At 37.6% G+C, this 24,580-nt stretch overlaps 1 protein-coding gene across 1 annotated transcript in view; it reads right to left on the reverse strand.

The window, feature by feature from the left end:
• Positions 1–1,620: 1,620 nt before the first annotated feature.
• Positions 1,621–24,580, reverse strand: part of LOC126481667 (uncharacterized) — a 120,480-nt gene continuing 97,520 nt past the window's right edge. The window contains exons 4-8 of the mRNA XM_050105596.1: positions 20,762–20,836; positions 10,495–10,699; positions 8,620–8,816; positions 2,195–2,364; positions 1,621–1,961 (exon numbers count right to left, since the gene is read on the reverse strand). Of these exons, the coding sequence (XP_049961553.1) occupies positions 1,692–1,961; positions 2,195–2,364; positions 8,620–8,816; positions 10,495–10,699; positions 20,762–20,836 (917 nt within the window). The 3' untranslated portion in view covers positions 1,621–1,691. The remainder of the gene's footprint in view (positions 1,962–2,194; positions 2,365–8,619; positions 8,817–10,494; positions 10,700–20,761; positions 20,837–24,580) is intronic.

The following is a 24,580-nucleotide window of genomic DNA, read 5'->3' on the forward strand; positions in this document are numbered from 1 at the left end:
GCTTCTGAAAAAGAGAAATTTGTTAACATCGAGTATAGTTTTAAGTGTCAGGAAGTTGTTTCTGAAGTGAAACATGGACAATAAATAGTTTGGACGAGAAGAGAATAGAAGCTTTCGAAATGTGGTGCTACAGAAGAATGTTGAAGATTAGGTGGGTAGACCATGTAACTAATGAGGAGGTATTGAATAGGATTGGGGAGAAGAGAAGTTTGTGGCACAACTTGACTAGAAGAAGGGATCGGTTGGTAGGACATGTCCTGAGGCATCAAGGGATCACAAATTTAGCATTGGAGGGCAGCGTGGAGGGTAAAGATCGTAGAGGGAGACCAAGAGATGAATACACTAAGCAGATTCAGAAGGATGTAGGTTGCAGTAGGTACTGGGAGATGAAGGAGCTTGCACAGGATAGATTAGCATGGAGAGCTGCATCAAACCAGTCTCAGGACTGAAGACCACAACAACAGCAATCCAACCTCTCAACATATAATAAAAATTGTTCAAGACAATCTCAGGTCCGTGAACTAAATCCCACTGCAACCTTTCTGATAGTCTGCTTTTTAGTGCATCAGTCAAGGTCATTCCGTCAAATGGTTTGTCAAAGTGTGTTAATTTTTAAGTTGATTCTTACAAAGCTTTTTCAAAGTACCATCCCTATTCCTATAATTAGGACCATTCAAAAATTCACTGTTCAGTCTCTGACCAAAACTTATTTAAAAACTTTTTTCGGAACTTTGATACATTTTCCACTGACTTAAATTTAAATTTACCTGTGAAAGAGCTTCACCTTCAAGACATATCTTAACAGATTTAATTTTTTGATTGCCATTCATGCCTGACACAAAACTATCTCCACAGTGGTGCAGAAAATCTACTGGATGTAAATTGTCTGATGGAAAACTTTTGATTGAAGTGTTGGACCACACAATACCATTGTTTGAATAAAAAATTTTGTGAATGCAGTTTTCCTGTACTATTAAAATATTTTGATCTAAAACAGTTTCATTAGTTTGCATATAGTTTTCAACTTTTAAAATTCAGTTGTTTAAACTATCGATGTTTCGTTTCATTTTTTCTGCTATGGCCTTCTTTTCAACCCTGATGTCATTAACACTCTTTGACTGTCTTACCGATTTGGTTATCAACTCATTTTCCAAAACGATAAATTTATTTTCTAAGGCATCAACTTTTTCATTCACAATTTTTGACCCCTCTGACAACCCGTGTTTTAGCTCTGAAATCTGATTACTAAGTTGGTCCATCTGCTCTTTCACCCTGTCCATTTTACTATAGTTTCCTGTTCTTATATCAGTTAACTGATCATTAATGGCACTAAATTCGCTATTGCTATCTGTCTTTATTTCCTCTAGTTTTGCCAAAATTAACTGCAAAATATCAGTTTTTACTCTTTATTTACTGACTACGATTTCACTCACCTCAGGCATGTCCTGGCTCGGTTCTACACTTTCACTTCTATTTTATACCTTCCCTCGTCTCTATTCATTTTATTAACAAGCACATGAGTCCAGAAACAAATTAGCTTCACAGGTTGTTTGTACTTATCTTTCCTTTTTGATGTCCCTGGTTGTAGTTGCATAACTGAGAAGAGAAACACAATTTTTTGTTACTGAAGCAGCTTTAATGTTTTTTAAAAAATTTTACATTGTTACAAAATGAACAACTTTGCCATCTTTCTAGTGGCTCTTTTGTTTTGATTTCAGATTGAGGTTACCACTCCTTTTAAAACTGGTAGATCTGATGTATATATTCCAAAATACTGTAGCAGCCAAGAAGCAGATTGTCATTATTATGGCTACATATTCAGTTCTGTTAGTGAAATGATTGCCACAAATTGTGTACCAAGAGACACCATTGGCTGGTAACTTTCCTCCAGGTAAGCAGTGGAAGTCAAAATATGCTTCATCATAATTGCTGGCACAGAGATACCGCTTTTTCTGCAAGACCTGTCAATGCAAGATCCAATTATTTTCTTAATCATTTCACATGAAATATTTGATTCTAGTTTTTAATTATCATAATCTCTTGGTGATTTGGAGATCTTAGATTTTAAAACTGCTATACATTTCTAATAAATATAACAATTCACTTTAATTTTAACTAATGTACAATTTTTTTGACATTTTCTTTTTGGAATAATATCCACAAATAAAGACAATTTGATAATTTTCTCGCTTACTAGTCCAAAAGCTGTCTGTACTGGAACTGTTTCATCACAAGGTCCAACGCGTTCATGGAATCCTGTTGAAATCTCATTTTCTGGGTGGCCAAAAAGGACCATTCCCAAAAAGAGAGAGTAATGGGCCACTAGGTGTGCAAGAATTAATTTGTTCCATCTGCAATCAGTTCCTGAAAGTTTTTTTTAATTGACAGTCAACATTAACAGGTTGATGATTTCAGTTTATTATACATTTGGATATCAGGAAATTTTGCAATTTACACCAATTCATATTATTCATTCACTTATCAATGCACTGTATGTCATACAACATACCACAGAACAGAACACTAAGGGATGAGAAATAAGAAAAGATATATATTGGAAACTATGTCATTATAAATTTGTCTTTTATTTACTCATACATATCATGTTCTATAAATCTCATCTTGAAGGAGAGCCTTCGGGGATGTGAGATTACACGAACTGTTGTAATGGATAGGCAGGTTATCCAGTTTTGGGAGTTGCAAGCAATTAAAATGGCACTTAAATTGCTTCAAATGTGTTTCTGTAAGTGTAAAAATTACAGTGTTTGAAACTTCCTGACAGATTAAAACCGTGTCCTGGACTGGGACTAAAAACTGGGGCTTTTGCTTCTGGCAGGTAAGTCCTTTACCAACTGAATTGTAGAAGCATGAGTCATAACCTACCTTCACAGATTCACCCTCACCAGTACCATTATTCTATCTTCTAAACTTCTGAGAAATTCTCCTACATACATTACAACTGTACAATTTTTATACAGGACATGTCACAATTAGTTGTGGCCACTTGCAGCTTGAAGATGAGAAGGGTGCTAGTGCAAGTGCAAGATCTGTGTACAGATCTTATGACAATTAATTGTGATAACTGATGTGGGTGAAAGTGTATGAGGCAGAAAGTGGGGGGAGCACCAGTGATAAGTCAGGGGATGGAAAAATGTTTGTGAACTGGTCCTGTGCATAGCTTAGGCTCCTAGAAGAAAGTGTGCTATGGAGAAATTCGTTAGCCGCAGCTGTGGTATAACATTCAGTAATTTGATTATGAACACTACATTCCAGGGCTTTGAATACAATGGATGAGATACAGACTAGTTGGTAGTCAAAAGGTGACTATACATTTCTATTTATAGGGATAGGTTATGGCACCGAAAGATGAATGTTTGGCAGATAATTCAGAACAACACTTTGGAGGTAGAATCTTCTCATTGGGGGATTTAGGGAAAGAGGGAGTACTGAAAAAAAACTGACCTAAAAGAGGTTTATGTACAAGAAAGAGAGTTTTTGTACGAACATAAACATTTTCTGTAAGTGTGAGACATTTTCACTTTGCCCTAGATTTACTGTGACCACTGTGGGCTGTTTCTAAAGACTTGGATCTGGTTATTCATGATCTACTGCTCAAGGAGTTTTACAAACAAGGTATCCATAGAGTACCTTCGTATTGGTTTAAGTCATATCTTTAGAAATACATCATGAAAACAGAAATTACTTTTCAGGATGTAGTAAAATTAGTTATAGAATACCTCAAGACACTATGTTACCCATCTGTTACACTTGTATCTCAGAAATGATTTACCACACCACTTGGCTGCACCAGTGTAGATGATACTAGTCTTTTGAAGCTGATTTACAGCAGAAAGTATCAGTGACCAAAGAAAAAGAAAGAAGTTATAGAGACAACTGCATGATAGAAATGAAAATAAAACAGTATGGATAAACTTTAAAGATAGAAAAAAGCTGGAAATAACGTAGTTTTTATGAGCATTAGTGAATGATTATTTAGGATGGGCATAGAATGTCTGGCTACTGAGAAAAGTTTTCAGAATGCTGAGAAGCTACTGCAACATTGAAATAGTGCTGTGCGCTTATTACAGAAATGTGCACAGCCAGTTACAGAATTGTGTGAAGTTCTGGGAAAATGCAAGTTTATCAAATTGATCATTAAAATTAAAAAATAGCAATGAATATAATGAGAGAGTTTACCAATAAGGATAGTGCAGGAACAGTATTAAGAATTTAAAATTATAACCCTTCTAGGACTATACATGTAAGAATGTATGTGTATTACCTGAAATCACTCTGGTAGTTTACTGCATTAAACAATAAACTTCACAATTATGGAAATATAAGTATGAATGATTTTCATAACAGGACCTTGCATCTGAAAAGTGTATGTTACAAAAAAAGGTAAAGTCTGTGACTGGACTATTGGTCTTATCACATATAGAGTACAGGCTTTCATCACAGCAAAACTAGGAGGGGGGGGGGGGGGGTACCTGGTCCATCATCCCAGCTGATTTTTACTCCCAGGATAGGCCCCCAATACTCATTTGACAGCAGGCTGAATGGATGTGGGTGCATCGTGAAGGGAATGGAATGAGGAAAAATCTACAACCCTATCTGGGAATATACTTGGGTCCTCCAGGGCCAGCATCTAGTCATCTGCTCATTAGATACCTGTGTCAAGGCCACCCATATGATAGTAGTTTGTTGGGGCGGAAGGGGGGGGGGGGGAAACAAATGGTGACTTGTAAGTCCAGTTCTGACCCTATTAAGAACCTGCATAACACTATCTTTTAAATTATTTTCTTGAAAGAAAAACACCTGACTACACTATATTTTTCCTGTCCCTGATAGCCACAATAGCGAGGGGATGGAGATTTGGGGGGGGGGGGGGCTGCCCTCCTTGACCCTGGGTATGAGTGCCCTGGTCCACAGTCACAAAAAGTATTTTATTTCAGCCAGAAATAATTTTCAATGTCTTGCATGCAGAAATAAAGGACATAAAACTATTAAGTTTATTGGATATGATGATGGAAAATCCTTGTTGGAATGTAAATAATGGAAGGAGTAGGAGTAACAACTCACCATTTACTGGGTGGTTATAATTAAAGTGCAACTACTCACTGTGGTCCTGTGTGGGCTGTAACATCTCATCAATGTCCCTTGTGCTCTTTCTGAACAAATTGTGTAAGTTCTGTTTAATAATAAAATCAACTTTTTGCCTTTTCTACATGTTTGACTCTTCTTGCTCGTGTCTCATTCCTAATCCATTAAATATGGATAGAAATCTGTATGTCGTTCTTGCATTCACAGTGGCAAATTCAGATCAGATGGTCAAACTTGGAACTAATTTATTTCCTGTGTAAATGGGTTCTGCATTAGAATATCTACCAAATTTTGTTGCCATACAATAATTACAGCTCACAATGGATGTCTGTGAGTAGTTGCACTTTAATTATAAGCACCCAGTAGTTAAGATGTTATCATCAATAGGTACATAAAAAAGACTGAGAATACTTTGAAGAAGAAGAACTTCTTAGCTGAGATTGCTTTAAAAACATGATTGTAGGTATCAGTTTTGGTAAAACTAAATTACCATCTTCAGATGTGTAATAAAATTATAAGAAGTGATGCAAAATGTTATACAACTAATGCTTCATTAGCCTGTAGATTATTTTTTCGTTCTTTTCTTTTCTTATGTATAAGCTATATGTAAACTGAATGAGTTATAGACACCGCCAAAGGGAAATTAATGAGTTGTTTTGTGGCAAGGACAATGTTTTGATACATTGTTAAATGCATGTGTAAAACAAAGTAAGAAATATGTTCTTCAGTTTATTAATTCATGTATCTTTACCCTTATGATTTGGGAAGTGGTAGCATACGGATGTATGCTTGAGTCTGTTGTACCAGCATTGTTAAAAATGTGTATTTTCACCGTTCTTTAAAAGTGTTATAAAAAGTTATTAGAAAAGAAATATTTATTCACATGGTTATGAGGTCAACTCTTATCTGTTCATCATTTCACTCACCGCCGAGATCCTGCATCAAGAGGTTCAGTACAGACAAGAATAATTTATGCTTTATCCAGAGGAGCGTTCCTGCATTGACATTGTTACAATCAGGACTAAACACAATGGAATTAACATGAAGATCGACAAGTTCAATGGTTTCGGTGATTATTTGGTACCGTGTACTACTGGAAGCAGCAATAAGTAATGCAAATTACGTTTATTGACCTTGAATGTAATGATATTAAAGGTCTGTTGATATTGATATCAGTTAAAGTTCACCCAAGATTGTTGACAGATTCATGAATTACCATCAAATTTCTTTTCAACTATTCTTTACAATCAATATTTTCAATTATTCAGGCAATTATTAATCAATTTCCATTGCCACATACCTATTCAATAGCAACCGTTTAAAGGCTAGAGCTGAGTGAAATATGAACATACCTTTCAATTGTTGAGATAAAAATTTTTGAGGTTAATGATTCATATTATTGTTATAAGGAGCTGATGAAACTTTCATTGTATTTGTTACGTGTCTGTGAGATTGGGAATGATAAAAACACTGAAATGCAAATTAAAATTAAATTAAGTCAACAAACAAGAAGAGCCAGGAATGCTGGCTTCAGCGGTAAAGGTAGGAAGCTGCTATGCTCTATGCTTATATGGCCACGCTTGGCACCTTCACTTTGGCAGTAGATAGTCTCTTTTCCTTCCAATTAATGTCCTTTATAGGAAGACCATTTCTACAGAAAGGACAAAAACTTGTATGAAGTCGTCATTAAAGTGCAAGATAAGTCATTTAAATTCTATAAGACTGTGTCAGATAATAGTCAGGTTCATTAGTGAATACACAGCTAAATCTACTTTAATTGGAAAGTACCAATACAGACAAAATTTCGTATTTGAAAGAATTTTATTCATAATTTTGTTAAAAGCTATTTACAATGGATTCAAATGAAATTGCCATTATTGGACATTTATTACAAAATGCAATATGCCAAGATGTTGGAAATCCGAACTTGGCAACAGTTGAAGGTAACACGTCAACTTGTGAGCTGGCCAACGGCAACCAATACAGTGAGGTTGGCATCCCAATATCAATAAATGATGACACTGGTAATGTAACTAATCATGATGTCACTTTTATGATGCTCGATGAGACACTTTCTCAGTTCTCATAGGGAAATATTTTTTCAAATAGTGAAACTGAAACGCGTAACAGCAAAAATTCCTTTGATTACTTGCTGGCGACATCATGAATGCAAGAACAGGAAACAGTTCATAGAAATAATGTAAATACTAGTGAGATGCACAGTTTGACAAAACTCATGCAACAAATAACACAACTTGAGGGTATGACACAGCAGTTTACAAAACATCAGGAAAATATAAGGCAACAGTTTACTCAGCAAAATCAGGCATCTAACAATTTCAAGAATAATATTAGTCAACAGTTCAGTGAGATGAGAAAACTATATGCACTGAATTATCTGACAAACTATCCGGGAAGTTGACAGAACTAGATGAACAACTAAAACAAGAAATAATTACCGACATATCCTGCAAAATAAGTATGTTAGCGGAAAGAATATCATCCATAGACGATAAACAGGAACAACTTACAGGTGAGTTACAAAGCCTTAGTGAAGCATATTTCCAAATTCAGGAGACGCAGCCCCAAGTGGACATGTCGGTAAAAAATGTGACGAACGCAGTCAGCAAACTGCAAGCTGTGGATAAAAACTTACCTACTGAAGTACCAAAATTAAGTCTAAGAGTGGACCAGTTAAGTTTAGAGCCAAAATTTGCCATAAAACAAAGAGATAAGATATGTGTAGCTATAAAGGAAATAACTGAAAAAGCTGAAGCTGGGATGCTGGATAAGGGCAGCACCCTTGCTGAAAATATAGTGTCAGGCTGAAAAATTTCTATAGATGCAGTAGAAGAAGCTCTAAAAGAGAAGGAAAGTCAATTTCTAGCTAAAATAGATTCAGGTTTAAAGGAAGCAGAGGAAAGGTTACAAGGTGATATTGCTAAAACTACTGACATTCCATAACAACATTTGACAGAAAGCAAACCCATGTTTTTAGAGGAGTTAGATACTTTCACTGGTTACCCACAACACATGGCTAGCCTGCTGAAGGAAAATAGTGAAGTTTGCAGAATGCATCAACACTTGCTGGCGGCTGTAACTGTCGAGCAAGGCAGTTGCCATGCACTACGCTACAAGCGAACATAAACAGGCCTGTCACTGACAGTGCGGCATTTGTCAACATTACTTGCAGATGAAGGATTACTTAGGTATCAACAATTTCTGGTATTTACCACTGAAGAGAACAAACCCCTGGCCTTTATCAGAGCATTTTGAAATGTTTTACCTCGTACCTAGACCGAATCCGAGAAAATTGGATTTGTTGTTGGATACACACAGGGAAAAGTTCTACTATGGGCTATGGACATGGCACTGCATTGAACAGTTTGAGAGAATCTTTCAGGATAAATATCAGCCTGAGGCAAAGCAAGTGGTCTGGTCAAAATGATAAACAAATGACACACAACAATTTTGTGAAAAAAATATACACAAAAAGTAGATTTTATAAGAGCTTACCTTGCATTTGTGGCTTTGGACTCCTCTCAGATGTCCATGTAATTGCCAAGAAGACAGTGAAGATGATAAAGAATGTGACTTCACTGTGAATTTTTGCAATATCATGCAAAGGGTGATACAGAGGAAGGAACAGCAGGACTCCACCTGGAGTACCCAACAAAGCTGCCAGAGCGCAGTTTTTAATCTCTTGAAGGAAACTAGAAGGAGAAAGCAGATCTTTGGGTATGTTTAATTTCTTTCTAATTAGCTATCTTAAAATAAATCTCTTTCCTCCCCCCCCCCCCCCTTTCTCTCTCTCTCTCTCTCTCTCTCTCTCTCTCTCTCTCTCACACACACACACACACACACACACACACACACACACACACACACACACACTGAAAAGGAGAACAAGACAACAGTGATTTTTATACTGGCAGTATCAGGTAGTATTTGAACCTCCCAAGACTGTATGCACATGAAACAATAGTTTTGGTAGGTGAACCTGTAAAAACCTCTGCTGCTTGTTGACAAAACAGTTCTGTGCATAATCATAGAACCAGAAGCTGTGTTAACATGCATATCCCCCAAAAGAGAACATATACCCTGGAAAACTGCACAACAACCAACAGACCGAATCAAACTGGGAAGTATGTAGACCTCTTTTAGAACAAATTAAATTTTTTTCTGATGAATTATAGTTTTTGTTCATTAAATGTTTTCCTTGTAAACTCGTGATGTAAAATCGTTGTATTTTATGTAATGCTGCATAATTATATACGAGGGCTATCCACAAAGTACATTACGTTTTGGAATTAAAAATAAATAAAGTATTGGAATTTTTTTTATTATATACAGATGAAAGCCACACTTAAATACTACTTTTCTACATAGTTGCCATTTAAATTAAGGCACTTATCATAGCGATGGACGAGCTTAGAAATTCCTTCATCGTAAATTCGGCCGCCTGCGCCTTCAACCACGTGGTTACCTCTTCTTGAAGCTGTGCGGCGTCATCAAAATGCTGCATAGCCAACCACTTCTTCATTGCTGGGAATAAGTGGAAGTCGCTCAGTGCCAGGTCGGGACTGTACGGCAGATGAGGAAACAACTCCCACTTAAAAGATTCGAGAACTTCACGAGTGGCATTTGTCATGTGGGCCCGGGCGTTGTCGTGAATCAGCAAGATGTTTGAGCCCAACTTTCCCCTGCACTTGTTTTGTATTGCTCTTCTGAGGTTGTGCAGGGTTTGGCAATACCTTTGAGAGTTTATTGTAGTGCCTCTTTCCAGGAAATCCACAAAAATCACACCTTTTCTGTCCCAAAAGAGGTAACCACGTGGTTGAAGGCGCAGGCGGCCGAATTTTATGACTAAGGAATTTCCAAGCACGTCCATCGCTACGATAAGTGCCTTAATTTAAATGGCAACTATGTAGAAAAGTAATATTTAAGTGTGGCTTTCATCTGTATATAGTAAAAAAAATTTCCAATACTTTATTTATTTTTAATTCCAAAACGTAATGTACTTTGTGGATAGCCCTCGTACATGCAAATTAGAGTACACAATCTATTCTGCTGAATAATGTCAAATCCTTCCATTTTATATAATCATTATTAAAACATAAATTAGTGTATAGACTCATGGCAGAACATATCTGATATTAATGTCAAATTTTAAACTGGCTTTGGCTTGTCCTAGGTCTGTATAAGATATCACAGGACTAAATGTAAATAAAAAGTAAATATTCCTTGGAGGCTGAAAAGTATTTTTTACTGAAACTGGCAGCAGATTTTCTAAATTATAGTAGTGGGTTTACTATCTACACTTAAAAATAAAAATTTGTCCAGAAGTGCAGTGTACCTTCACATGCAGCAGAATTGATAAGAAACACATACCTGCCAGGTTTCCACCTCGCATCACGCCGGGCAGTGATCCAGAAACAAAAGCTGGCAGCAAATGTTGCATGAAAATAATATGAATTCCAAGGGACCCAATAATGGCGATCAGCAATGTTTGGGTCTGTGTCATGCCATGACCAGTGGATAAATTTGACTGACACTATATCATACGGTATGTCAATTAATACAACCAGGAGTCCAGCTGCAAACAACATGATTTTAAGTTACCTGCATATTTATATCATTCAAACTGTAGTTAATTGTTGTTGTTCTTGCTATTTTATTATATTGTTGCACTAAATACTAAAGTCCTATAAATCAAATGGTTTTAATTACTATTCTTAATTACTATAACAATATATAACTAAACTGCTTTTACAAATAAACAAATAAAAAGAAAAAAGCCCCAAACCTTTACTGGATTACTGGCCAGGTGAGTACATGAGGAGACAGACTGAAGAGTGCCATTCATATCGAGTATTGTGTTATTCATGTCCATCTACTATTGCATATTTTACTTGGAGTGACGTGGCCTGATTGAACAGATAGTTCCTTTTTTCTGTTGTTAAATTACATTTTGAAAGTACTGACCTCATAAATCACAATTGTTTGTGACATCTAATATTGCAAAAAGGATGTATCACAATAACTCAGATTGTGCATCCCTGATTTAGGAAAAGATTATAATCAGTATTTTATCAAAATACATTAAAGAAAATTTCTCTTGTGTTTCTAAGCAGATCATGAGACAATAATAGCATATTGACCCTGACCCTGAACAAAGTCATAAATAGGCTCAGAATTACCAATTAGCAAACCCAGCCATTGTTGTTCATACACTACTTTATGATTCAATAGCTTAATACCATTTGCAATGACAATTTATAAAAGTCAACTATCACAAAAAACAGCATCTGCAAACTCATCTTTTGTTACTTTAAAGTCTGTAGTGGGAGCTGATTTCTGGCTTAAAATGTCAAAATTAGAAACACTTGTAGTTAATTAATGACAAACAAGGAAACAAAAAAGAATGGTCATGGCTGGAAGATCAGGAGGTTATAACTGGAACTATTCACATCATACAGACATGTATGTGGAGGTTGTCAGGCTTGAACACCCTGTCAGATACAGAAGTAGTTATGTATGGAGATATTAAATGTTATTACTATATAGCTAAGTTATAAATTTTGATGAACAACAAGTTCTGGCACATTTGTAGGATAATGAGGGAAAAAAAAAACATTTCCACCAAGATGACTTGCATGAAAAATAACGAAAATTGCGAGTAGCATATGAAATATCTTCCATTCATTCCAATGGGACATAGTACAGCGCCATAGAGTTGTAATGCATGTGATAAACACATTCTTCATTTCAGGTAAGAATGTTAAAGGATACTTGTACAATGTAAATTCACAATTGCACCTGTAAAAGTGATGGAGGTAAGGAAATATTTACAAATACTCACAAGTTAAAATATTCTGGAATGACTTGCACATATGTTGTGGCAGGGCAGTGGAGAGAGGTTAGATTAATTACATGAACCAGCAAGTAATAGCATCACTCTGTCTGTATTAAACACGATGGGACAGGAAAAGCTGATTTATGTGGTGATGCAGTAGTATTACATATACCTTGCACTTCACAGTGATTTGCATAAGACAGATGTAAACCTATATATGACTGCAAAAGTCATTAATACTATAAAAATCCAAAATATTAAAATCTACACACATACTTTATCAAATAGTGTTGGAAAACCTAGGACAAATTACAGTAGTTGCAACAACAGTTGGCTTGACACTTCTCATATTACTTTGTACCTTTAATGACTACCGTGAGGTATGTGTAGGGATATATTAAATCTTTCATTTACCTGGTAGGAAAAAATTTCACACTGGGAGGCAGCATGCAGTTTTGGCTTGTGTGGGGTCACCCTGGTATGGTCCCTTCCTCAAACCTAAGAACTGACTGGCCGAGTCAGTTATAGGGGTGGCTAAAGTTTGATGTGGATTCTGAACTCTGGTGCAACTCTGCATTTTTCACATTAAAAAATCACTTGCAGAGATGAAAGAAGTGATAAGTGGCAGAAGAAATTCTAGGACAGACTGGGGATCAAATCCCATACTTTTGGATATGTAGTCTGACAGTTGCTCACCAAGTCAATGAGACATAAGTGTATTGTTTTTATAAGTCTATATAGATTAAATTATAGTCTAGCAGCTATGGAAGTACATGGATAGAAAGAACAAATGCTGATGCATGGGAGGAACATGTAACAGGAGAAAGGTATTACTAGTTTTTGAGCTAAAACTTTTTTTTTTAGTTTAAGTAGACAGTCTCACAGAACATATCCACACAGACATCCAAACACACACTGACTTGTGGCCCTGGTGAAGCTGACTCATTATGAGAGGTTACTCCTGCTGACAACAATGGAAAGAGGGAAAAAGCATGTGGCTGAGGAACAGACAAGGGGAGGGAAAAAAGTCAATATAGTGACGGAAACTGCTGCCTCTCAGTGGTAGTAGCAAGAGGACGACTTAAGAAACAGGAAAGCAGTCAAGTGGAAAATGACAGGATGGAGAAATGAGGGAAAGGGCAAGGGAGATAAAAGGGAATGAGCAGAGGTTTAGACCAAGGGGATCATGACAAAGGAGGGTATGCAGAAAGCACAGATTCTACACATATATTCAGAGAGGTTGCTAGTATGGGAGAGGATCCAGATGTTTTGGGATGCCTATTTACATAGATAGACAGCTTTTTCATTTGTCCATTACTCATCTTGCTCAATGAATACCACCAAGAAGAAGATCTACATCTGCATCTACATCTACATCTACACTACACTATGTGATCAAAAGTATCCGGACACCTGGCTGAAAATGACTTACAAGTTTGTGGCGCCCTCCATTGGTAATGCTGGAATTCAGCATAGTATTGGCCCACCCTTAGCATTGATGACAGCTTCCACTCTTGTAGTCATATGTTCAGACAGGGCTGGAGGGTTTCTTGGGGAATGGCAGCCCATTTTTCACGGAGTGCTGCACTGAGCTGAGGTATCGATGTCGCTCAGTGAGGCCTGGCATGAAGTCGACATTCCAAAACATCCCAGAGGTGTTCTATAGAATTCATGTCAGGATTCTGTGCAGCTCAGTCCATTATGGGGATGTTATTGTCATGTAACCACTCCGCCACAGGCCATGCCTTATGAACAGGTACTCGATCGTCTTGAAAGATGCAATCACCATCCTCAAATTGCTCTTCAGCAGTGGGAAGCAAGAAGGTGCTTAAAACATCAATGTAGGCCTGTGCTGTGATAGTGCCATGCAAAACAAAAAGGGGTGCAAGCCCCCTCCATGAAAAACACGACCAAACCATGACACCACAACCTCTGAATTTTACTGTTGGCCCCACACACACTGGCAGATGACGTTCACAGGGCATTCGCCATACACGCACCCTGCCACTGGATTGCCATATTTTGTCACTCCACACAACATTTTTCCACTGTTAAATCACCCAATGTTTACAATCCTTACACCAAGTGAGGTGTCGTTTGGCATTTACCAGTGTGGTGCGTTGCTTATGACCAGCCGCTCGACCATGAAATCCAAGTTTTCTCACCTCCCGTCTAACTGTCATAGTACTTGCAGTGGATCCTGATGCAGTTTGGAATTCCTATGTGATGGTCTGGATAGATATCTACCTATTACACAATATGACCCTCTTCATCTGTCGGTGGTCTCTGTCAGTCAACAGACGATGTCGGCCTGTACACTTTTGTGCCGTATGTGTCCCTTCACTTTTCCACTTCACCATCATGTTGGAAACAGTGGACCTAGGGATGTTTAAGAGTGTGGAAATCTCACCTACAGATGTATGACACAAGTGACACACAATCACCTGATCATGTTCAAAGTCTGTGAGTTCCGCAGAGCACCCCATTCTGCTCTCTCACGATGTCTAATGACTACTGAGGTTGCTGCTAAGGAGTACCTGGCAGTAGGTGGCAGCAAAATGCGCCTAATATGAAAAACGTATGTTTTGGGGGTGTCTGGATACTTTTGATGACATAGTGTATAATCTGAAAACCACTGTGAAGTATATGGCAGAGGGGATGTCTCACTGTATCACGTATTAGGGCTTCTTCCTGTTCTGTTCATGTATGGAGCATGGGAAGGATGATTGTCTGGATGCCTCTATGCATGCTGTAATTATTCTAATATTATCCTTATGATCCATATGTGAGCAATACATTGGGGGTTGTAGGATATTAACAGAATCATGATTTAAAGCCAGTTCTTGAAACTTTGTTAGTAGACTTCCTTGGGATTGTTTACATTGATCTTTAAGAGCCTGTTAGCTTTTTTTTTCAGCGTCTCTGTAACACTTTCCCATGAGTCAAACAAACCTGTTACCATTCATGCTGCCCTTCTCTGTATACTCTCAATATTGCCTGTTAATCCTATTTGGTGTAGGTTCCACACACTTGAGCAATATTCTAGAATGGGTCACATTGGTGATTTTCAAGCAATCTCCTTTGTAGACTGCACTTTCCCAGTATTCTACCAATAAACAGAAGCCTAACACCTGTATTACCCATCACTGAACCTATGTGATCATTCCATTTCAAATCTTCACAAAGTGTTGCATCCAGGTATTTGTATGAATTGGCTGATTCCAGCTGTGGCTCACTGATATTATAGTCATAGGATGTTACATGTTTTTGTTTTGTGAAGTGCACAATTTTACATCTCTGATCATTTGAAGCAAGTTGCCAATGTTTGCACCACTATGAAATCTTATCAAGGACTGACTCAATGTTTATGCAGCTTCCTTCAGACAGTATTTTATTACAGATAACTGCATTATATGTAAAAAGTCTGAGGTTATTATTAATATTGTCTGCAAGATCAACAAGAGTTCCAGGCCCTTCTCTGGGACACACCCAAAGTTATTTGTATATCTGGTGGTGAGTCTCCATCTAAGATAACATCTTGATCCTCCATATCAAAAAGTCTTCAGTCAAGTCACATATTTCACTTGATATCCCATATGATAAAATTTTTGATAGTAAGTGTAGGTGTGGTACTGAGTCAAATGATTTTTGGAACTCAAGAAACACCTCATCTACTTGACAGCCTTGAAAAGTGTGAGTTGGGTTTCACATGATTGATGTTTCTGGAACCCATGCTGGTTGACATGGAGGAGGTCATTATGTTCAACATACCTTATTATGTATGGGCTTAGAATATGTTCTAAGATTCTGCAACTAATGGGCATTGGTTTTTGTTCAAGAGATCTACATTAGATTATAGATAGAATAGGGACTAAGTCAACTGCAAATACATATAGAATCTGACAGGGATGCCATCACACCCTGCAGCTTTGTCCTTTTAATCATTTCAGCTGTTGCTAAATGCTACTGACATCAATACTGATTTCGCTCATTTTTCCATTGCTACGAGGATTAAATTGGAGCAATTCTCTTGGATTTTCCTTTGTAAAGAAACATTTGAAAAGAGAGCTAAGCATCTCAGCTTTTGCTTTGATACCCTCAGTTTAAGTTCTTGTCTTATCTGATGCTCGGACACCAACTTTAGAGCCACTAACAGCCTTTACATATGACCAGAAATTCTTTGCCTTTTGTGGAAGATCATTTGACAATATTCTGCTACAGTAGTCATTGAAGGCTTCACACATTGCTCTCTTGACTGCCAAATTCATTTTATATGGCATCTCTCTATCTACATCACTATGCTTTGTTTTACACTTATATGCAGTACTCTGTTTCTTTAGAAGTTTTTTTTTAAGTGACTGTATACCATGGAGGTTCCCTCCTATTAGGAATTGTTCTATGGGGTACATATCTGTCCAGTGCATGGTCAACTATGGTTCCTCTAGAAGCTCTTTCCCTGAGCTGAAAGTACCAACTTCCTCATTCAGAGAAGTCACTACTGACTTTTTTATCTAATTTATTGAATATATAAGTCTTTCTGCTTGTTTTAGTTGTCTAGGCACTATGGTAAGCATTGTTGCCACAAAAATGTCATGGTCACTGATACTAGTTTTGATATGGATGTCCTAAAAGAGATCAGGTCTATTTGTTGCCATTAGATCCAATTTATTCCCAAAATGAGTGGGGTACTGAACTATCTGTTCTGAATAGCTTTCAGAGAAGGCATTTAGTAGTGTTTTATAGAATCTCTTACCAAGCCCACAACTAACAAAACTATAATTTTTCCAATTGCTGGTTGGATGATTAAAGTCTCCAATGATGATTATGGTATGACTGGGAAACTTATGTATAAGTAAACTGAGGCCTTCTCTAAAGCTTTTGGTTACATCAGAAGATGAGTCTGGTGAATAATAGAAGGATCCAATTACCATTTTATGCCCATCCCTGATATTGAGTCTTGCCCAAACTTTCTCAAGTGCAATTTCAATTTCTATTTTGGTTGATTTATGTTTCGTGTCTACTGTGCCAAACACACTACCTCCATTTTCCATTAGCCTATCCTTTCAATATACAATTAAATTTTCCCCAAAAATCTCACTGCTATTAATTTCAGGTTTCAACCAGCTTTGTGTACCTAGTATTATATGAGCTTCACGGTGTTTCAGGAGCACTTCAAATTCTTTCCCTTTGCTGTGAATGCTCTGGCAGTTAACCTCTAGGATTTTAACATTCTCACCTGCAGCAGGCATTTCTTTCAATTTTACACTAATCTGGGTTTCCTACAACTATCATTATGTGGAGTGGATGGAGAGCTGATAATAAAAAAAAATCATTGTGTGTACCCCACACTGTCAACTACATGGGTAACAGCCTCTGATGTATAGTGTGCATCTGACCCACTTAAGGGGCCCTACAGTTCTCAACTCTATGGTACAAGTCCAGGAAGTTGCAGCGTAGCTTGTCACAAAACCTTCAAAGTCCCTGGTTCAATCTTTCCACTTGACTCAGCACCAAGGTATTTGTCAAAACACAAACAAACAATAGGAACTTAATCTGTACACTGCATTATCAATAAACAACCAGTATGCTGCTTATGCCAGCATAATTTAACTCAGTAAATTAGGAAGGTAGATGCTAGTCTGAGAAAAGCTGCTGCTTCTTCTTCATTTGTATCGGATGACCACTGCTTATTTCCTTCTGCTAGCTTAATATTTACTTGACTACATTGGTGGTTTATTTTTTATCTGATTCTTTTTAGAAAATAGTTCTCAACATCTATAAATACATAAGTCTGTGTATTGTATAACATACCAATATTTGCCATGCACATATGTGATGAACACTTCGACTTGCCATTTAGATAATAGAAATATTCAGTGTTGATTGTAGATAATCAGATAATTTGTGTGATTCCCTAATGAGGAATATTTGTAATCTTTTTTTGTCTGAACTGGTATGGTATCCTCATTTTGTGCATAAGAAGGAAATTGTTGAATATCTTTGTGCTGGAGTACAGAACTCCGCTATGAACCCTAAACATGGAAGCAGAATATATATGAAAATCATTTTTGTGTCTTGTAATGTGACTGTGCAAATCACAGTTCAGCTCAAACTGATTTTCATTTTGAGTAACAAGAAGCATTACATAGTAGATGGAAATGTACTGGGAAGCAAGCATAAAAATTCCAATATGCTTATATCTTTCTCCATATGAGTACTTTATTTACTTTAACTGCACTGCCTCAGAAAATAATCCCATAAGGCAGCAGGGAGCGATAGGATGTGAAACAAGCCAATAGTCTTGTTTTTAGAATAAAACAATGAAAAATACTTTGAAGACTAAAACATACTGAACGAAACTTCTTGATTAGTTTATATACAGGGTGTCACACAAAGGAGTTTATAACTTTAATGACTGAGGAGGTATTAATGATAACCTGATCTAATTGTGATTATATGGTGCTCTCATGGCTAGTGTGTGTAGTCGTGTAAATATCAAAATGGCTGTAAATGTGTCCTTGGAGCAAAGAAAGTTGATTTTAAAGTGTTGTTGGAAATGTGAAAACATGGAAGAAGTGCAGAGACAATGGCAGACAGAGTCTGATACTACACCACCATCACATGTAACAATAATGAAACTGTGCAACAAATTTGAGAGGAAGGGACAGTGTGGCAGAAAGAAATCAATAGTGGATGAAGGAGGAGTGGATGCAGTGGTACAAAGTTTCACAAATACCATAAGAAGTCCACACAGAAAGCTGCACGTGAATCAGGTGTAAGCAAATTAAGTCCTCACTGCATTTTTAAGCAAGCAGTGTGGAAACCTTATATTCCCAGGTTGCTTCACATGATAAATGAGAGTGATCTGAATAGGTGCCTCAAATTTTGTGATTGAATTTGCAATAGTGAACATTGTTCAGTCTGATGAGGTGGCATTTAAACTGAATGGAACCATCAATCACCATAGCTGTATGTACTGGGCAAAAAATAACCCACATATTACAGGAGAATGAGCTGTTAATTTTCAAGTGATAGATGTGAAGTACCTTATCATGTTGCAGGAATGAATTGTACTTTTTTTTCATCAAGGTGGTGCACCATCATGTTAACATCATGACGTGTGGCAACTCCTCAATGAAACATCTGTTGGGAAGTGGATAATCCTATGAGGAAGTATTGAGTTTGCACGCAGATCTCCTGAGCTACTGCTGCTAGACTTAATTCTGTGCAGAACTCCGAAGGACACTATCTACACCACAAAGCCACAAATGTGTGTAAATTCCTAAGGGGCCAAACTGCTGAGGTCATTGGTCCCTAGACTTACACATTATTTAAACTAACTTATACTAAGAACAACACACACACCCATGGTTGAGGGAGGAGGGGCTGCAAAATCTATGACATGGTGCCTCAAACTGCTCAGATACTCCACGTGGCATACACAAAGCCACATTTGCAGTATGACTTGAGAGAGGTGATTGTGAGTGCCTGTGTATCCATTCCAGTGGCAACCACAACACTTGTGTATTGATCTGTTCCACAGCATTGCAGATGCTATACTGCTGTCAATGGAGAAAATTTTGAACATCTTCAACAGGAAAACGTTATCAGTAATGTTGTGACCACATGTGTGACTTAAAACTTCAAAGTTTTATTTTAGTTATTAAAGTACAAACAGTGTAAACCCCTTTGAGGGACACCCTGTGTTTGCTGACTGTGTGGATTGCATGGATTTTACACACAGTTTCATTCAGTGTATGACTGTTAATGTCTACTTCTGGCACTAGTACATGTTTCTTGTTTGTTTGAAACTGCATAATATGTGTCTTTGTGATATTAAGACAGTAGACATGTTCTGTAATCATCAGAGCTGTATCTGGGAAGACTGAGATTGGACCTTTGATTAGTACATTTGTGCCATCAACACCCATTAGTTTTCTGTCCACCCATTAAAGCCATAGGAAGATCATTTATGTAGATTAAGAACAAATACAGACCCAGTGCTGCCACATGTTACATTTCCACATTCTGAGGTTAAGTTCATGTCTGTAACACAGTCTGTCAATGTGAATCTCTCCTTTGCCAATGTGAATCTCTCCTTGTCAAGTGTCTCTCCCACAAGAAACATTACCTGAGATGGAGCATTTCAGTCTCCAAATGAAGTAATTTTACTCACACAGCATTTTCATTGCCATAGGTAGCTGCCTGTTTCCCTATACAGAAGAGCTGTGCCTGCTTGTTGTTTATGACTAGCCATGCTCCTCTCTCCCCCATCTGTCCATCACTTATCTCCCTCTTTTCATCAATGTGCATTAATAGTTTTCTAAACAAAGTGAAAGTTTTATAAGCTTCATGAAATGGGAAAAATTGGACATATTAAACAAAACGTACATTTTGTAAGTACAGTTTATTCTACTTAACTTCCCAAAAGTGAAATTTAATAAGATATGCATGTAAACGTATGATTACTTAGAAGTATTCAGTCTGAGATATTGTTTTTAGGATTCTGTCACAGACACAAGTCATTGATGTGGAGAGATTATTTTAATACCCACAAGGTGACGTTTTCATAAATAAAAATTTGGTGGGTTACTTTGTAATTCCATCTTTGCTATGTTGTATTATTTGCACCATTTGTTTTCAATAATATCCAAAGAAGTTGCAAGAAAGCATATGATTGTAATTCCTAGAATATTGCAGAAAACAGTAAAGGACAGGCACAATAAACTGTAACTAGCAGCATTTCAGTGATGTAACCATGGCATTTATGTACCATTGATGTTGACACATAATACACATTACCTGCAAATGGCTCAGCCCAGCGGTGTAAATTCATATGAGAGACAGCTACTATCGCATTGTAGATAAATACTGGGTCTGGAAAAAGAGAATGAAATATAGTACATGAGGCAAAGATAACAAAACCTAAAATATACATTTACAGATTAAACAGATATTTAATGTAGATAACAATTTGACACCAAACATATTGTGAAAGAGTGTATATAAGATGTGGGGGATAAATTAATAGTTGTCTCACGTTTTTACAGTTAATTCTGTCAAAGAGGTAATGAATGCAATTAAATATATCACAACATTCCATTTAAAAATGCATATTTATTGTGTTAAGGGATATTTTAGAATTTTACAAGTGTTACTGTACTAACATAGCAAATTACTTGCCCCATTGTGTAATATCATTTGCCAGGAACATAACTTCAGTAGCAAGAACTATTTATGAAATGTCCTGGATATCCAAGTTACACGGTTCACTCTATATAAGGAATAAGAGTGGACCCAAAACTGAATGCTGTTGAACTTCAATAGTGAATTCTTTCCAGTCATTAAAATTTCCTCTTCTTCCTCCATTGTTTGATGTATTCAACACCACTTTTTGTTATGAATGACTCAAATCAAATGTTTAAGTATAAGTAATTTCATAAAATTTAAATTTTATCAAGGTAGTATGATTTACACACTTTAATGCTTTGGACAACTGATAATATCTTTTTATTTAAGGCTTGTTACATTTGATGAGTGACTGTGGTTAACTCTGCAACATCTTGGAAGACCCAACCTGTGTTGTGACAAGAATTTCATGCAAATGTGTACCAGTACTTGAGTCCATTGCTTGAAAGATCTGTTTCAGTATCATGTATTCAAACAAATGAACTAGATTTAACACATGAATGAAGAAGACTTTTAGTCTGTTTTTAAATAAGAACTCTTCTGTGATTATGATGACATGTTTTTTTTTTTCACTCTCACTTCACTACCAGTGGGCCTGCCAAAAAGAGGAAAACATTTCCTAATGAGCGTGTCAAACAGTAGCAGATCAGCAGACAGTCCTGTTGAATGTGTAACCTACCCAATAGTAGTGAGTGGAGTTCTTAATATTATTTAGACAGACAAAAATCTGCATAGCAGCTGGTAACTAGAACATCTGATGTTTAACTAACAGCAACATTAAGCAATTTAATGCAGTGGGTCATGAGCTTTGCATATGATGTTTTTTTATTGGTAACTGAAAGATAAATGTCATTAGGCAGAAATCAGATGTAAGGTGACACATGCAGACTTTGAACTAATGGGTTTGCATGTGATAGTTTTCCCAGTGCTACTGTGGTAACATCACAGTTCACTTTTTAACACAATTACTTTATATTTTCCAGAAATACTGCTGTTTTTGTAATTCCTTTTTGTTTCACTGAAACTGAAAATTGTATACACTGCCATGAGCTGTGGCATATTTAATGTGGGGAAGCAGTTAGCACTGCTGGCTAGCATGCTGTGGGTCACCAGGTCCAATCAGACCACTGGGAAATATTTGCTGTTAGTATTTATCATTTCTGGAAGCTTCTCAAAATTTCTTGTGTGTGCAATATTTGTATATTATCCACACTATTGATGGGTTGGAATGATGTTGGCACACAAAAGATTCTAATAGCATTTACCGGTGATGGTACAGGTAACAGGACCCACAGAACTCATCTCCTCAAAAAAGATACAACCTTACGATAAATGATGCCACCAACCCATACGCCACAGTCACCTTCACAGAATGAAGTGGTACTGGTTGATGTGTGTGCTGATTTTCCGTTGCCCATATTCTGCAATTCTGTGCATTGTCATGTCCTTGGAGTTGGAAATGGGATTCAACTGTTCCATTTTCGATGGCCATTCAAATGATTCAAATGGCTGTGAGCACTATGGGACTTAACTTCTGAGGACATCAGTCCCCTAGAACTTAGAACTACTTAAACCTAACTAACCTAAGGTCATCGCACACATCCATGCCCGAGGCAGGATTCGAACCTGCGACCGCACCAGTCGTGTGGTTCCAGATTGTAGTGCCTAGAACAGCTCGGCCACTCTGGCCAGCCAATGGCCATTCACTGTCCACTTCCATGCAAGCAAGAAATTCCAGAGCACACATTTGTCTTCCTGGTGGGACAGCAAAAAAGCAACCCCTGAACAAGTGTGATTTTATGTGGATAGCAAATGCAGGATGTTTCACAGGATTTTATGCACCTTGCTCACAGGTTGTTAGTGGCTTGGAGCAGGTATGGCTGGGTGCCATTGTTATGATGCAATTTCCAATTTCTGGTGGTTGCTGCGCTCACGTGGCTGACCCTTCTGTTCAGGCTTCTTAACACTTCTAGGCAAAATACAACATTCACTGTCTGTCCCTGAGGCACAAATTCATAGTAACACACCCCCTTGGCACTGAAGAAAATGATGAGCATTGGTTTCATTCCAGATTTGCTTATTTGAGCCTTTTGTGAGTGAGGTGATGCTGAACTGTGCAATTTGGAACTTTGCTGCTTTGTTTCTCCGTCTTATTCAGATGTCGAAATTTCGTCTCCCATGATTACATTGTCCAAAAAGCTGAGGTCTTTTTCGATGCATGGCAGAAGATTTTCGCAAGCAGACACTCGCCTCTGCTTTTGGCCATCTCCCAAGGCTTTCACACCGAGATTAGTGCATATCTTTCGCCTCACCATATCTTCAGTGACAATGGTGTGCACTGTCATCTTGTCAAGGCCAGTTGCATCTGTGACCATGCACAGACATTATCGATGGTCTGAATTCAGCACTTCTTGCGTACATTGTACATTGTCGTCCGTTATTGACGTCAATGACTGTCCAATGGGGGCTCGTTGTCCACACTCTCTCACCCATTTCTGTAGAGCATATGCTGCTGTAAAACTGCAGTTCATGACATGCCTTCATCCTTGGAAACTTGGTGAATAGAGACTGTTGTTGTGGTCTTCAGTCCTGAGACTGGTTTGATACAGCTCTCCATGCTACTCTATCCTGTGCAAGCTTCTTCATCTTCCAGTACGTACTGCAACCTACATCCTTCTGAATCTGCTTAGTGTATTGATTTCTTGGTCTCCCTCTACGATTTTTACCCTCCACGCTGCCCTCCAATGATAAATTTGTGATCCCTTGATGCCTCAAAACATGTCCTACCAACCGACCCCTTCTTCTAGTCAAGTTGTGCCACAAACTTCTCTTCTCCCCAATCCTATTCAATACCTCCTCATTAGTTATGTGATCTACCCACCTTATCTTCAGCATTCTTCTGTAGCACCACATTTTGAAAGCTTCTATTCTCTTCTTGTCCAAACTGGTTATCGTCCATGTTTCACTTCCATACATGGCTACACTCCATACAAATACTTTCAGAAACGACTTCCTGACACTTAAATCTATACTCGATGTTAACAAATTTCTCTTCTTCAGAAACGATTTCCTTGCCATTGCCAGTCTACATTTTATATCCTCTCTACTTCGACCATCATCAGTTACTTTACTCCCTAAATAGCAAAACTCCTTTACTACTTTAGAGACTAATGTCTCCATAACTGAGTTTTCCAGTCAAAAATAAAGTTCGATGGTGTACCACTGTTGAATCGTTCACTGCCTTTTGCACTTGCATCTATTCATTCAATAGCATTCCACCAAAAACTTGATCTTTCCTGAACGAATGCTCGCTGGCGACTTGCACTGGGTCGTGTTGTTGGTCACACCCGCACCATCCAGCATGTGAAATGGGAGCACGCGGCGACATACAGTTATGTCAGGAAAAACAATTTCCTGATACTTTTTTACAGA

Source organism: Schistocerca serialis, chromosome 5 (genome assembly GCF_023864345.2).
Source record: "Schistocerca serialis cubense isolate TAMUIC-IGC-003099 chromosome 5, iqSchSeri2.2, whole genome shotgun sequence".
Lineage (NCBI taxonomy): Eukaryota > Metazoa > Arthropoda > Insecta > Orthoptera > Acrididae > Schistocerca > Schistocerca serialis.